The following is a 16,077-nucleotide window of genomic DNA, read 5'->3' on the forward strand; positions in this document are numbered from 1 at the left end:
TCATAATCGTGCACTTTCTTACACCGTCGTCTTCCTTCGTCAAAGTTATTTCACATTTCCGTCTCGCCGACTTTCGCATCTGGAAGGAGCAATATGTAGCGCTGTGCATTATTTAGCAATCAGCACAAGGCCTATTAAGCAGGGATAATGTAAATCTAATGAGCTATAAATTCTTTGCTTTAAATAGAAAAGAAAATTATTCCAAACAAACGATCTTAGAAAGTTAATGCGCCAAGGGTAAAAAGCTTTCATTTGCTGCCGTTCAACAGTTTGTTGGGATTCAGGCCATTTCTGAGGAAACAAATGAGCAACAATGCTTTTCTCAAATCGTTTTAAAGAGATAGCTTCATCGTTTTAAAGAGATAGCTTCATCAAAACTATGTACTCGCCCTCAGGCCATGTAAGATGTTGTTGACTTTTTTCCTCAGCATATGATTTTTCTGGCTACAATTGAAAAGTCTTTGGTAATTCTCAAAATGCAACTCAATGGTTACCGTCAATCTGAGTAAAAAAATCATATACAGGCTAGAGCTGCACAATATATCGTTTCAGCATCGATATCGCAATGTGATCGTTCGCAATAGTCACATCGCAGGATATGCAATGTTGAGTTTGTATTATAATTTATAATTTGCATGTGTTTTTGATGGCTGTAATTGTATAATGATTCTTAAAACATTGAGGTACAAGAAATTGTATCGTTTGTGACCTTAACTATGATTATTTTTATTGAATTATTTTCATTTTTATCATTCAGTTACTGTAACTAACTACCATTAGACTCGGGAAACGACAGAACACTATTTCAATTGTATCTTGATTGTGTTTATAGATTGTTATACATGAAAATACAAGCAGATACAGAAATGCACTGCAAATAGCACAGACTACAAGGAAAACATGTTGGGGAACACTAAAAGATTTATAGATTGTTTATTTGATTTTATGGAGATGCAAATAGTAAACATTAATTCATCAATCTCTTACTAAACATGTGCATGAAGATACTCACAACACCTTTAAATACTGAAACGCACTGCAAGTAGCACAGACAACAATGAAAATGTGTTGAGAGGCACCAACAATATTATAGATTGTTTATTAGATTTTATGGAGATCATGCCAATCGATCTAACATTCTAAATTCTTTCCAAATAGAGATATTAAGTCATCTGGTGAAATTGTATTCATATCGCAATATATATCACGGAATAAAAAAAAATTCGCAATGTTAGATTTTTCCAATATCGTACAGCCCTAGTACAGGCAAAACTAAATTATCGGCCTATTTACACTGATTGGTACATTGGTTCTATATAGTACAATATGGTATATATATTTCCATGTTGACTGTCAAAAATACTCAAATAGTGAGCCTTATCCCCTAGTGTAAACAGTAGTGTAAACCAATTAAATTTCATTTCGCTTGTATATGATTTTTTTACTCTAATTTTGATGGTAATTTTGACTCACAGTAGAACGCTATTGGTTTATAGAGAATTGTCACCAGCACGTGCAAAAAGACAATGGAATGACAACACAGGAAGAGGCATTTTTAAATACACAGCTGAAACATGACACAATACAATGACAGCACGCAGCACTAAACCGTGCTCAAACAAAGCTTATCTTCTTTTTGTAGCAAACGCTTGCCAAGAAGCAAGAACAGAATCTGCTGTATGTCCTACTGTATATTGTTGTATACTGTTGTAGAAAGTAAGAGAGGCGCTATTTGCACACAGTCGTGGCTCCTGATGATACACCGAGGTCTTACAAAGCAAAATAACCAGTCTATGCAGGAAACTAAACATTATTCACGTATTATTACTTTAAATAAGACCTAAATGTATTGTCAGAAACCACTAGTATTCATTCTGTGTTGTAACTTCGACTCATCCCAAAGTTCTGTTATTAATTGCTCACCCTAATGTTGTTCTAATACCCTGAGACCTTCGTTCATCTCCACAAAACAAATGAAGATATTTTAGATGAAATCTGAGAGCTCTCTCATCCTACATATACAGCAACAATTCCAATTGTCAAAATTTTCAGTGTAACTTCAGTGGTTTAACTGTAATTATACAAAGCTCCGTGAACACTTTTGTCTAAAAAGAAAACTGTAAAAACACCTGTGTTTTCTGCGTCAGATCAGGAGGGCTCTGGGAGAGAAAATATGTTGGTGAACAAAGTCTTTTTTTACAGGAGGGAGTGTTTGTTTTTGTGGGGTTTTTGGCACATAAATGTGTTTTTGGAGCTTCATATGATTACAACCGAACCATCAAAGCTACATGGATTTTCTTGTGTTTCTGGTTCCTTTTCTTGACTTTAAATGTCTCCGGCTGTATATGAAGAATGCTCTTGGATTTCATTTAAAATCTTAATTTGTGTTCTGATGAATGAAGGTCTTAGGGGACTGGAACTACATTGGTGTAATTTAAAAAAAGAATTTTTTTTGGGTGAATTAACCCTTTAACATTGATTTTATAAATCATCAAGAACCACAGTTTCACTTTAAAATTCTTTAAAGTGGTGGTCCACTACAATATCATATTTTAAACTTTAGTTCATGTGCAATGTAGCTGTGTGAACATAAACAACATCTCTGAATGTAATATGCTCAACGTTCAATGCAAAAGGAGACATTGGCTTTTACAGAGTTTGCTTAGTAAAGCCTACAGCGAACGAAGTTTGGTGACTACAAAAAAATACATCCGGTTTAGTAAGATCACAACCGCTTCAGGTTACGCGCAACCACCATGTGCATACACCCCACTCAGCAAAGGGGCGTAGCCAGAGGCATTGTAATGTCATAGCAAAGAAAGGTAAAATGCCGTCCAAATGCTGCTATTTCCACAGAGCCTGTTCTGTTTCTGTATTTGGGCTTCCAAAAGACTCAATACAAAAAGACAGAAGTGCTTACATTTTTTAAAACTATGTTCCAGAGAATTATAAAAATATATTATAAAAAATATATAGCTGGAATTTGACAATGGACAGCTCCCAGAATCTCTCCCAGTTCAGTGCTGGATTCCGCTAAAAGCTCCTCAAAGAAGGAGCAGCTCTAACCATAATAGATGAAGCTGTGGATTGTGAGCCACAACCTGTAAGTATTTTTACTTCTGAAAATTTATCTATTACATGCATAGATTCTAGCCTTGACGGTATGTTGTTTCCAGGACGTAAACAAGGATGTAAACAACAGGAAATGCTGTTTGGCATCGTAAACAATTTAGCTACAAATTCATATTTATCAGTCAAACCGCTGTAAACACCCACAATCTTCAGCAGAGCTGCACTGTCTCTCTAAGCGTCTGCTTTCCCTGCGTTCTACATCTCGAATAACGAGCTCGCAAAAGATATGTTAACACTTCATATTGCTTACACATGCTTATTCCGAATATATGTGAAAAACACTTATCAGGTTTTATTTTAGAGAGCAGGCATGAGGTTCAGCTATGTGCTCTTTATTTTCTGTCTGATTCAGTCCTATACTGATGTGGCTAACAGCTACTCTGACTGACAGTGTTTACACAGTGCAAAAGCGCATGCTAATTGAGACGTGACGCTTTTCCAGGTGAAGTGGAGCCAATCCGCAAATCACAGCACATTATGTTAGCTGGCCAATCAGAGCCTTTTGAGGGCGGGCCTTTTGAAGGAATTAGGAAATATGACAATCATTTCATGTTAGCTGAGTACCTGTATATAATTAAACTAAGATATATAAACAAAATAATGTGATCATTTTTTTTTTACAAATAAAGCATTAGCACACATTTTTATAAACACAACCAAGCCTTATAAATACACTCTGGACCCCCCCCCCCCCTTTTATGTTGTACTGAAAAAAGTCATCTACTGTACATAATTAATCACCTCAGGTTAAGTAAATAAACATCAAATTTCATTTTGACTGAACTATCTCTTCAAATTCACCATATATAAGCATATGTATTGTTTTCTCTCACTCTTTTCCCTTTGAAAATGCTATACAGGTTTTCAGGGTTCGATTTTAGAGGGTTTTAAATTAGTGCTGATTGTTGTGGAGAGTGTCAGAACATTCATCTTCCATAACATTCATCACAGGGCATCGTGAATTATGCAAAAGCTGCAGTGTGTTTCTAATATTTACAACTCGAGCTCCTCGCACTGATGGAAACTCTACCTGTGAGTCACGGAGAGCGAAAATTACCCTTGACATGAGGCAATTTACATGAATATCCTATCTCATTACCAAAGTATTGTTTGCCAGTGAGAATTGTCCCATATCAGAATTATTATTATCTCTATTATTTCTTCTAAAAGAATATATATTCCCTCTCAAGCCGATGCAGTTCTCCTGTCAGCTCATGCTGTTAACTGCAGTCTGTCTGTTGAACGAAGATGACTAACTGCTTTCTAGCATTTAAGACTGTGTAGCTGATACAGAACAAGATCGTCAGCTTTTTGATCAGGATTAAAATGCTATATGAATGCAAAAAGAAAATAAGATATTTAACATTTGAAAGTAAAACATCCAAATGCAAACACCCCATGGTGTTGCTCTGAATATGTGATCATAAACCCATATGTATGATAAAAGAAGCGCTAAAAAACACTTGGCTTCAAATCATTTTAGTTGGAGTAATCAATATTTTAACTTCCCATAAGTATTTCACTTCAACTGTCCGTCATTACATATAGTATGGTGAAATGGATGGGCAAAATCCAGCCCCATCAAACAACATGTCCTCGAGTTTCACAGTATTCTAGCTGGTTATACGAGGATTCAAGAGCACTTACAGGAAGACAAGTGCCTTTGAAGTCTCCTAAAGGAAAACCTATATATACACCTCTTGCCTCAGACAAAAGCATCATTCACACACCCTCTGTTCTTAATACATCACAAAACTAACGTCATCACAAAGGGGGGCTTAGCAATGAATGAATTGGGTGACACTCGAAATAATCACTCCAAAATTACCAGAAACATACAAAAATATCTCTGAAATAACTGAAAACTGCAATCTCATTCCCAGAACAGAGAATTAAAAGCCAATATCTTGCGGAAAACCTGTTGATGGATGGAAGGCGGAAAGAGCTATTGTGGCAAGCCATTTGAACATTGAATCCTTAAGGCTAATTAGGGTGCATTTTTGCTAATGGTATGGTATGCTAATGTAGATTAGTATTTCCTTTTATTATAGCTATTAAGCAATAGTGATGAGTAGCTACCTGTGGTTCATGTATAAATATTTCACTTTCAAATTAGACTTTCAAACTGATTTACAAATGTTGATACCATTGTATAATAGGTGTCTTTTCTATGCAATTATTAGGAATATATCAAATAATTAAATGAATGAATGAATGAATGAATGAATGAATGAATGAATGAATGAATGAATGAATGAATGAATGAAATAGGAATTTATTGGTATTGGTTAAAAGTTTAATGGTTGGTACAGTAGGGTTGAAAATTTGAGGGAGGGGGGTCTTTTATAACACAAGCAGTGAAGTTTTAAATTGAACCACTTCAGATGAAAAGTTCACACTATGTCATAATTACCATAATATACTTTTTACAAGATGCTTATGACGTGTTATAGAGGTTTTAAATTTTAATAATGTGTTTTTTTAATCATAAATGTGGAATTATAAGGTTCTATTTGCGTTCTGAATGATTTTGAGATATTGAGCTTCAAAGTTTTTGCATTTCATAGCAAACAGTATATGTGTAACACTTGATTTTTTAAATAAAAAGTCTTAAAATACAAACAACTTATAAAAAACATCCCATAATGTAAATAAGTTGTCATTTAAAAGGAATGTCAATTACTCAATTTTGACAAAAATGTCAGATAGAACCTTAACATTCTAAGGTGACGAAATGTATTTACATTTCTAAAGCTATAGTTTGTATTATATCATCTTTGAATGAAAAATGAATTACCGCTTATGTGAGGTGTTTGTAATGCAGGCTCTATGAGCATGACAGTAAATTTTGCAGCCATGTCTCACACTATTTTTTTTTTTTTACTTTTTCTGAAAGTCTTGATAACACTATAGTTGAAGCTTTCTTTTATTAATTGACCAAATATTAATGCAAACTCTTTTGTTGTACTCTCCATTCAATGTGCTCTTAGTTTTCCCAACTATGAAAACTTCCGCTACTGAAAAACCTGGAAATGTGAAAGAATCCATTTTAGCCAGAAGTTTTCATAGCTACGACTTCACTTTTGCAGCACCTGACTAACACAGATTTACATATACACTACATTTAGACAATGTTCTACAATGTGCATATAGAAAAAATGAGAAGAGCTCCACACAGAACTTTACATGTTGTCATTTTGAAATTACAATGAAGAGAATGCAGTGAACACAGTAAACGGGATTTACATAAACACAAAAAGTAACCTACATAAAACTTAAACATGCATGCATTTTAAATATAAGAACAATGACAGTAGTTGACAGTTAACATTCTGAGCAGTCCATACAACTGAGCAAAAAACAGTTGTAACTAGATAAGAAAATTTAGTAGCAGTGGGAAGAGGTATTGTTTCATTAATCGGTATCGAAATATAACATTTGCAAATATTTAGATTAGGCTAACTATAAATAAAAATATTACTACAGTGGCATGGTGGCTCAGTGGTTAGCACTGTCACTTCATGCCGCTGGTTTGGACCCCGGCTGGGTTAGTTGGCATTTCTGTGTGGAGTTTGCAATCCTTTAGGTGATCTGGTTTCCCCCACAGTCCAAAGACGTGCAGTATAGGTGAATTGAATAAGCTAAATTGACCGTTGTGTATGTGTGTAAATGTGAGAGTGTTTCCCAGTTCTGGGTTGCAGCTGAAAGAGCATCAGCTGCATAAAACATATGCTGGATAAGTTGGCAGTTCATTCCCCTGTGGTGACCCCTGATAAATAAAGGGACTAAGTTGAAGGAACTGAATGAATGAATGAATGAATGAATGAATGAATGAATGATGGTTAATAGTAAAACTAAAATTCACTAATACCAACAAAATCTAGTCAAAAGTGAAAAAAAGGATAAATGAACCACAGATCCATGCTAATAATGAAATTAGTAAGACTAGAAGAACATTAATAAGTGGTTTTATCTAGTGGCTACATAATATTGCAAGTCACAAATGAATTTGTTGTAATTAAAACAAGTACTGGTAACGTAAATGTAGATTCTAGCGAGTATTTAAAGTGATAAACATTAAAACAGCTTGCCATAAGCAAATCCACACGGCGTGCTCAATCGAACCGAGGCGTTTTATCATGTAAAACAGGAAAACTATCAAATGAAGCTGAAACAGTATTTTTAAGATCGTCAACTCCACATTAAACGAAAAGGTGAAAAGATGATCCATGTATAAGATCAGACAGAGAACTGAAGATGACCGGTTTTTGACAATAAGTGCGCGCACTGCTGCTGTCACTCCATAAAGTCAAAGCAAGTATTCTGCAATGCGCGCGCTCCTCATTTACAATCTGTGTTAAACATGTGCATTCATTTACATAAGGGCATTCAAAATACACATTGTAGCGTTTTCAAATCTCCAGCATGTTACACAGACTTCTGACTGCGCGATACGGACTTGTGTCCCTCTCTCTCTCTCATCAGCAGCATTAGGTTACTGTACAGCCTCTGCACATACTTTTCACCAACAAAACAACCAAAAACACCATTCACAACAGTCAAATGTGACAAAGAAGTCTTTAAAATGTAGCTTTTTTCCCATTCAGGCAAACTACGAAAGCTTTGAGAGTAGTGCTCACTGGGAATGAACAGCATCGGGGACGTGCGCAAGTGCAACATATGTTGTTTACACGCAGCTCTCGCTTTCACACCAAACACAAGCTTTCATACATGCTCCGTTTGTCTTACCTTTATGCAGAAACGCAGCTAAAATCACGTAGAAAACCAGTGAAATAGAGTGAGATCCGAGTCCCGAGATCGCCATGTTGAACACCTGCTTCAGACTGGCGGCGCTAAATCACCTAGAGACGCTCAGAGGATCATGAGATGCGGAGAATCGGGAGAGAGTAAACACGCGCGCGCGCACACACAGACATTAACGAGCGCGGGCGCACAAAGTATACGATTCGACTGCGAGCGTGTCGTCTGACAGATACAGAAAGTGTCGGGTCAAATTGAACTGCGTGACATTGGACTTTTGTTGAAGTATCCTATTATACAACAATAATGTGAATGTATGCAGGTGGTCGCGGTTATTTTAAGTAAACAAACACTGAACGGATGACCATGACAGGAAAAACGTAAGCAACATTATCACGTCTATTACATATATACTCACAAAATACTCTGAAAGGTTAATTTGACTGTTTTCTTTGTTTTGTTTTATTTTAAGAGACCTTAATCAAAAACTGAAGTAGCATATAAAGCATCTATCTATCTATCTATCTATCTATCTATCTATCTATCTATCTATCTATCTATCTATCTATCTATCTATCTATCTATCTATCTATCTATCTATCTATCTATCCGTCGCCCATGATAGATAGATAGATAGATAGATAGATAGATAGATAGATAGATAGATAGATAGATAGATAGATAGATAGATAGATAGATAGATAGAAAGGAGTTACAGCATCTTAATTTTTTGTGTCTTTGTTTAACAGAATGAATCAACTGGTCGGACTGTTTTTGTGAATTAAGCCTGTCTCTAGCGCATGTTGGATTTCACACACAAACAGCGCCCCCTGTGTTCATAAATCATGAATAGCAGTCTCAAGCCTATAATTTAAGCTGATTTTCATTACCATGACTCCTTTGCTTACATTTGACATTTTATGGCAATAACATATTTGGAAAAAAATCCAGACAAAATAAATACAGAAAGCTTAAAAAAGTAACAAGCATATAAGTAACACCACAAAATAGAGCAATGTCATTGTCGCTGTCCAGCTGCCCACCCATAAATCACAGCGAATACTCATCCATCTGTGTATGAGTATTTGTAGTGATTTATGAGTGCAATCATTTTGTTGCATTCTATTGCATTAACCCGTCAGTCATCTTAAGTTAGCGAAATGCAAATGAACTCCTGAGCATCCTGCTATTCTCCTCTTTGGTGGAGCTGACTGTAAAGTCTAACTGTGTTTTATATGAATTTCCCTGGTAAGTGCTTACATTACATGTACACAGTTAACTGATAGTTTTTAAAAGAAAAAATTATTCAAACATACAGAAATAAATGATAAATAATCTATGAAAAGTACATCAGATACACAAATATCATCGGAGTGGACATGCGTTTTATTAAAAACGGTACTGATTTTAGTACGTATGCTGAAAAATACTTCATGACCAAGCAATCCAGCCATGTTAAGAAAGCAATAAAACGAAGTGTTTTCAAGTGTTTTTGTTTTCCCGATATTTCTTGATGTTCAAAGTGGTGGTGATATATATTTCATTTATTTTGATTGTTTACATTGTTAAACATTCTGATTTGTTTTGTGCAACACGTGGGTCTTCACTTTCAGAACTTGTAGTAATGACTGTACTGTATGTATATGTATTACATGATCACCAAGGATGTCCTGATTAGGTTTTTTGCCCTTGGGTCTGAGTGATTTGATTTTGAGTATCTACTGATACCAAAACCCGATCCGATACTTTTATAATAGATAAAAAGAATAAAGAAGAGCGAAGAAACTGATCTAGGATGTTCCTTATTTTTTATTTAATTCACCTTATTTTAACATTCAACATCTCAGTTAACAAACAGGGCACTTCTGTGGGGTAGCTTGAACAATCAAGTGATAAATAACATAAATTCTTCACTTTTGGACTTTAGTGCAACAGTAAATTTATTTAAAAAAAATCTAATATAAAAACAAATAGCTCCTCAACTTTAAAATACCTGGCAGGCAATCCCAAGTTTACATATCTCACAGTTTGCTATGACAATGTTGTCGTCATTAACCTCCAGACCGCAGACATACTCGCGCTTTCCGCTTCAAGCTGCTTCCGTGTACTACTTTGCCGGTGTTGTGCCAAGAAACGCACCCCTGCTGCAAAATGCACCCCCTCATAGACTTTCATTAACATTCTCAGTCTACATTTAAAAGGCTATAATTGATTAAAAGTAAAATGATTATTATTTTGATGGATAATGCAAAGACAAGAAGTGAAACGCATTTTAAAATGCACTCGATATACAAATATATGTAAAATAATAATATTGACTAGTCTAGCCTAAAATTAGGCTTTTTGGTTGGTTTTAAACAGATATTTAGGCTACATGGAGCACATAAAATTGTTTTTGCTGTTTTAAACTAAACCACACCTCAAACAATTTACTTAATCTCATCAAAATTGTATTGTTTTGTATTTATTTATTTATCTTCTGTAAGGGAAGAGTTCCATTCATAAAACTCACCTCAGTCACTCTCATAAGTGTCGTAACTATTAGCATTTTTTTGATCAACTTCAGTTAATAAATGCACATTTCAAAGGGGCTGCATTTTAAGGCAGGGGTGCGTCTCTGTAAGAAAGTGATGTCATGCCGCACACGTTGCTGTTTCTGTGTGAAGTCAAAAAAGCAGTCTAACTCTGTGCAACCGCATAACTTTAGATTTGTTAAAAAATAATGAGAATATACATAATATACATATATATTGGAGTCCTGATCGGGAGGTATAGCGTCCGATTCCGATCGAGTCTGAAACCATGTGTTCGAGCCGGATTTCCGTTCACGTGATCGGATCTGGACATCCCAAATAAACACTTTTTCCACGCAACATAGGCTCATTGTTTATGTAATCTGCAAGGCTTTGACAATACTTAACAAGCCATGCCAATAAAGCTCTATTGAATTGAATTGAATTGAATTGAATTGAATTGAATCGAATTAGATTAGATTTAGAGAGAGAGAGTGCAAGAGATAAAGACAGAGAGAGAGAGATGGAGGGAGAGAGAGATGTTGTAATTACAGCAGTACTGATCAATCAGTACAGTTGGATTCAGAACTACTTTGAATTTTATCGGAATAGATTAAAAGAGTAAACTGATGTAAAATAAAGGCTAATAGCATTAATAACTTAAATTCAATGTAAATAGCATGCATATCATTAAGAAGAAAAAAGAAAGAAAATATATTAGGCTAAAATAGAAAATGTAATGGCGCAGAGTTGCCAAGTCTGATAAAGTGAAGGAAAACATTTTCGCCAAACACTCCAGAACTTTGTAATTTATTTCAGTGATTTGCAGCTCGATTCACAGGGGATGTCAAAATGTTTTTGTTCCGCATCCCGTTCTAAATAAGCTCTAATGTAATCAAGTGTAGCTCAAGGTTGCGACAAAAACGTTCTCAATGTGGTTCGATCAGAATTTCTTTTTTACTCGTCACTATGAAGAACTATGAATAGGTGGAATCATTAATTACACACTGACAAGTGCACATTCAACAACACCTACAGTATCCATATCAATAACTCTATTCATAGCAGCAGACCTGAGAGACCACAGTCTAGACTTCTGTTCAAATGTGCAATCGGATTCTTACCTATAAACATCATAGTTGTGTGCTAGTGGTGTAGAGACAAGCGGGAAACCAGTGAAAAATCAAGAGAAAATGAGAGCAGAGAAGTGCAGGGATTGGAAGAGTGTAGTGCATTATCTGCGCTGTCTGTATTGCCATGGCAGTACCAGTAAGAATGCCATCTAATTGCTCGATCTATTTGCATTTTTTTTTTTCCTTCCCCGAATCTTTCATGTCAATCCTCATTCTACGGCAGCCCCAGATAGCATTTAGAACCTAATTTTAATCTCCCAGCCAGTTTTCTTTTGCAACGATTGAATTGCACGCATCAAATTCACTTTTGATATCATTATCCGTGGCAGGCTGCCAACTTTAACATTCTTAAAGGTAGCGGGATATTGTATAACAGCATGATAACAAGCTTTGGGTAATACCTGTCCGAGCTGTTGTGCGTGACACACTGGTAGCACTCTGTTTTTTATCCCCAGGCTTCATTTTTAATCAATACAATTCAGTTTATGAAACACTGTGAAAGGCTTGCTGAGGAAACAACTGTCTAGTGTATAAAACCAAGAGTTCATTCTCTGTGAGTTCCTGATTCACATTTTATATTAATGAGTAGAATTATATTGTTTGGCAATTCTAAACAACAATATATAAATAGCAGACAACTATGTTAATAATTCAGATTTTACATTTTTTAAAATGACTTAATGTGAAGTTTCATAAACTAATTTCGAGAGGAGCACGTCTGGCCACTCATCTGTAATCAGTAATAATCCAATCAGAGTGATTCTAGTTTACTAATAATGGATCATTTTCTCCCTACTGTTTCTATCTTCGTTTGGAAGAATCCCCCCTTCCACCCCATCTCCTCCTTTTCCTCCCTTTTCTAAAGGGGGAGCTCTCGAGACCTACCTGATCTCGGATCTCCTGATATGCTTATCGACCGGGCGGGAGCCCTGGGCTCAAATATCTCCGAGCCCAGGGTTCTCTCCCGGGACAGCATGCCAAACCTGCTTTATACGCCAAGCATATCTAAGTGGGAACTCTTGAAATATTTATTCAATTCTAGTATCACATAACTTTACTATCAACATAGATTTGAATAGACAAACTATTATATAATATAATTTATGATTGAGTGGTAAAGTTCCATGACTTCTGTACTGGCCAGCAGGGTTAAACTAAAAACTGCTATGAGCTTTGTCTACTAAAGAAAGACATTTGAGTGATTTATGCTTAATACAAGCAAGGCATTGTATGGATTTATATTGGAATACTGTTAATCGCCCCTCCATTGGACTTTGTCTGAGAAACCTAATGTTTGATTCTTGAAAAGCTCACATATGTAATAAGGAAAAATCCTTAGAATTTTGTTATATCTGGGAGGTGTTTTTGAACTTTGTGAAAAATGGAAATATGCAAGTCTGAAGTTGTGAATTTTGAATTGATGTTTGATTACATTTTTTCTATTTTTTTTGTTTATTGATTGATTGATTGATTGGTGGATTAATTGATTGGTTGATTAATTGATTGGTGGATTAATTGATTGATTGATTGATTGATTGATTGATTGATTGATTGATTAATTGATTGGTGGATTGGTGGATTGATTGATTGACTGGTGGATTGATTGGTGGATTGATTGGTGGATTGATTGATTGATTGGTGGATTGATTGGTGGATTGATTGATTGATTGATTGATTGATTGATTGAATATTTTAAACCTGACTGGGGTAATTTTTGGGTATTGAAGTTTAAAATATTGTAAAACCTTTGCTTAATAAATACTTAATAAAGACATGATATACAAAAAAAAACTGCTACGAATATCAGTGGTGCAAAATTTGAATAAACCGATATATTAATGATATTATAAGTTGAATATTACTCTAAAATTAAAATTAGTCTAAACTTTAAAAGTGTCTGTTAATTTTCTGTTACTAACAAGTGTTTCCTTTTTATTTATGGTACTGAAATTATTTATGAAACCTTGATCTCTGCTCTCTTAACTTTTGTGTTTCAATTCAACTTGGCAGATGACACAAGGTGACTTTTATTGACATTTTAGTAGTTTGAAATAATATATTTTATAGGAAACACTATTTAGAGAATTAAGCACGTAACATGACAGTAAAAGTACTGGCAGCTTATTACAAGTTTTTTGTTTTCCACTTTGCATCACCAAACCAGACAATATACAGTGCTCAGCAAATATTAGTAAACCCCATATGAATCTGTCTTTTAAATTCATATTTTTAATAGGAAGCTGTACAATATTATATGTGTGCATATACATTAGGTTAGTCAGTACTGAAGCCAAATCTGGAGCTAATCTAATTAAATAACTTCCATTAACGGTCCAAAAACTAGTACGCCCAAATTTACATGCTATAGAAAAATATTAAATGCAAATTTGAAAAAAAAAGGAAAAATCAGGAGAAGCAAGAAAATTGAATAATTTAGTTGAAGGTAGGTTGTAATTTTTATATATCTTTGTTGCAATATTTTGCTTGGATTTAAATGTATAATCTTTCAATTTTTAAATATGTTTGGTGACTAAAATATTATTTTAATAAATATTTCTGTTTAATAAATTACTTTTGTTTAAATGCACCAACATACATCGTCTATATTCACTGAGAAATGGAGAAAAATATTCCTTTTCAAAATGGAGTGTACTTAATTATGCTGAGCACTGTATCATTTCAAACTATTAAACATAAAATAAAAGTCACTTTTTCAAACATCAAAAGTTGTGAATGGAATGATCATGATGCAATTCAAAAGCATAAATAAACTTAAAAAAATTACAGGTTAATTTACAGATTTTTTACAGAATACTTTTATTTCAGTGAATTTAAATAAATGAGAGAATCACATTTGTCTTCACTTTGTAGAGAAGCTGTGAGTTTAATTATAAAAACACAGTTATCACCTTGTTGCTAAATATATAAATAAGCTGTCAGTACAGCCCTTTTTTATTTATAGCCTACAAGTTTCTCTGAATGTTTCTTTGCGCAATCTCTTACCAATACAAAGTTTAAACCTCTGTAAAGCACATTTCAACCCTATTCATAGTGTAGGGGGCTGGGGCATTTCCTCTAAATGCAAATTTTGTCATTGATTTGAAGCATCTACTATGGGCAATTCTTTTATGTGTTGCTTTTTTTGACTCATCATAATACATCAAATTGCTTGTAGCAAGTATCCTGATCTTACGAGAAATACATTGGAAAACAGTTTTTTTTTACCATTTTTTGCTTCAGAAAAGTGTTCTTGGAGCTTCATATGATTAAAGTTGAATCACAGTAGTCACATGGAATGTTTTGACAATGTTTTTGGTACCTTTTATGGACTCTAAACATCTTGGGACCATTACGGTCTATGGAGATTTTATCTAAAATAGTTTAATTTGTAAACAAAAGTCTCAGGGGTTTGGAACAACATGAGTGTGAGTAAGTAATAACATAATTTTCTTATTGGGTACTCTTTTAAGGCTAACAGACATTCACCGGTTACTTTATTAGGTATACCTTACTAGTACCAGGTTGGACCTCCTTTTGACTTCAGAACTGCCTTAATCCTTCGTGGCATATATTCAACAAGGTCCTCAAAGATTTTGGTCCATATTGACATGATGGCATCATGCAGTTACTGCAGATTTGTCGGCCGCACATCCATGATGTGAATCTCCCATTCCACCACATCCCAAATGTGCTCTATTGGATTGAGCTCTGGTGACTGTGTAGGCCATTTGAGTTTATTTGGTCTTTTTCTGACCATTCTCTGTAATCCCTTCTGATGCTGGGTTTGAACTGCAGCAGATCGTCTTGACCATGTCTACATGCCTAAATGCATTGAGTTGCTGCCATGTGATTGGCTAATTAGAATCGCATTAAGGGCAAGTTGGACAGGTGTAACTAATAAAGTGGCCGGTAAGTGTATAATAAAATCCACTATGTTAGCTTGGTTTATTAACATTACATTACTTGATTGAATACATTGATATGTTTTAATACATATAGGTACCAAGTAAGCTAATATTCAGCTGATAACTTCAATATTGTGCACCCCTAACTCCTCAGGCACTCTGGCATGCCCTTAGATGCCTCCAAGAAAAGACTCCATTCAGACAGTTGGTTTTCTAAGGATTTTTCCTTCTTTCGAGGTCCAACATAAATCATACAAAACAAGGAAATGTGAGAGATGGTATATTGGATGATTGAAGCTTCCCTGTAGTGCAGGCTGGTCACAGCTCAGGCTGATCCCTGTAGCACATAAGAGCACTGAACCGCAAATCCTATCCACTGGTGAGACTGTGTATGTGTGTGTTTGTGTGTGCAGGTTGACCGCTGTGTGCCATTGAACTCTCCGGGGAACCACAGGAGGAACAGAGAGCCAAGACAGTTGAATTCCCTTTGTTTTGCCTTGAGGCTATGGCCGTAATGAATGCTGACAAAACTCATAAATTCCTCATACTGGGGTGCCACACATTTCCTCCAGCCCTATAGTATCAGCGCAATGGCAGAGGCAGATTTAAAAGGCATTAAGCAATTTATCAGGC

The 16,077-nt window shown here is 35.1% G+C and overlaps 1 protein-coding gene across 3 annotated transcripts in view; it reads right to left on the reverse strand.

Moving 5' to 3' along the window:
* The window catches only part of cadm1b (cell adhesion molecule 1b), a 350,413-nt gene extending 342,419 nt beyond the window's left edge, over positions 1–7,994 (reverse strand). For all 3 annotated transcript variants that reach the window (XM_056473895.1, XM_056473897.1, XM_056473894.1), the window contains exon 1: positions 7,882–7,994. In XM_056473895.1, the coding sequence (XP_056329870.1) occupies positions 7,882–7,957 (76 nt within the window). In that variant the 5' untranslated portion in view covers positions 7,958–7,994. The remainder of the gene's footprint in view (positions 1–7,881) is intronic.
* Between the last annotated feature and the right edge of the window lie 8,083 nt (positions 7,995–16,077).

This window comes from Danio aesculapii, chromosome 15 (genome assembly GCF_903798145.1).
Source record: "Danio aesculapii chromosome 15, fDanAes4.1, whole genome shotgun sequence".
In the NCBI taxonomy this organism is placed as follows: domain Eukaryota; kingdom Metazoa; phylum Chordata; class Actinopteri; order Cypriniformes; family Danionidae; genus Danio; species Danio aesculapii.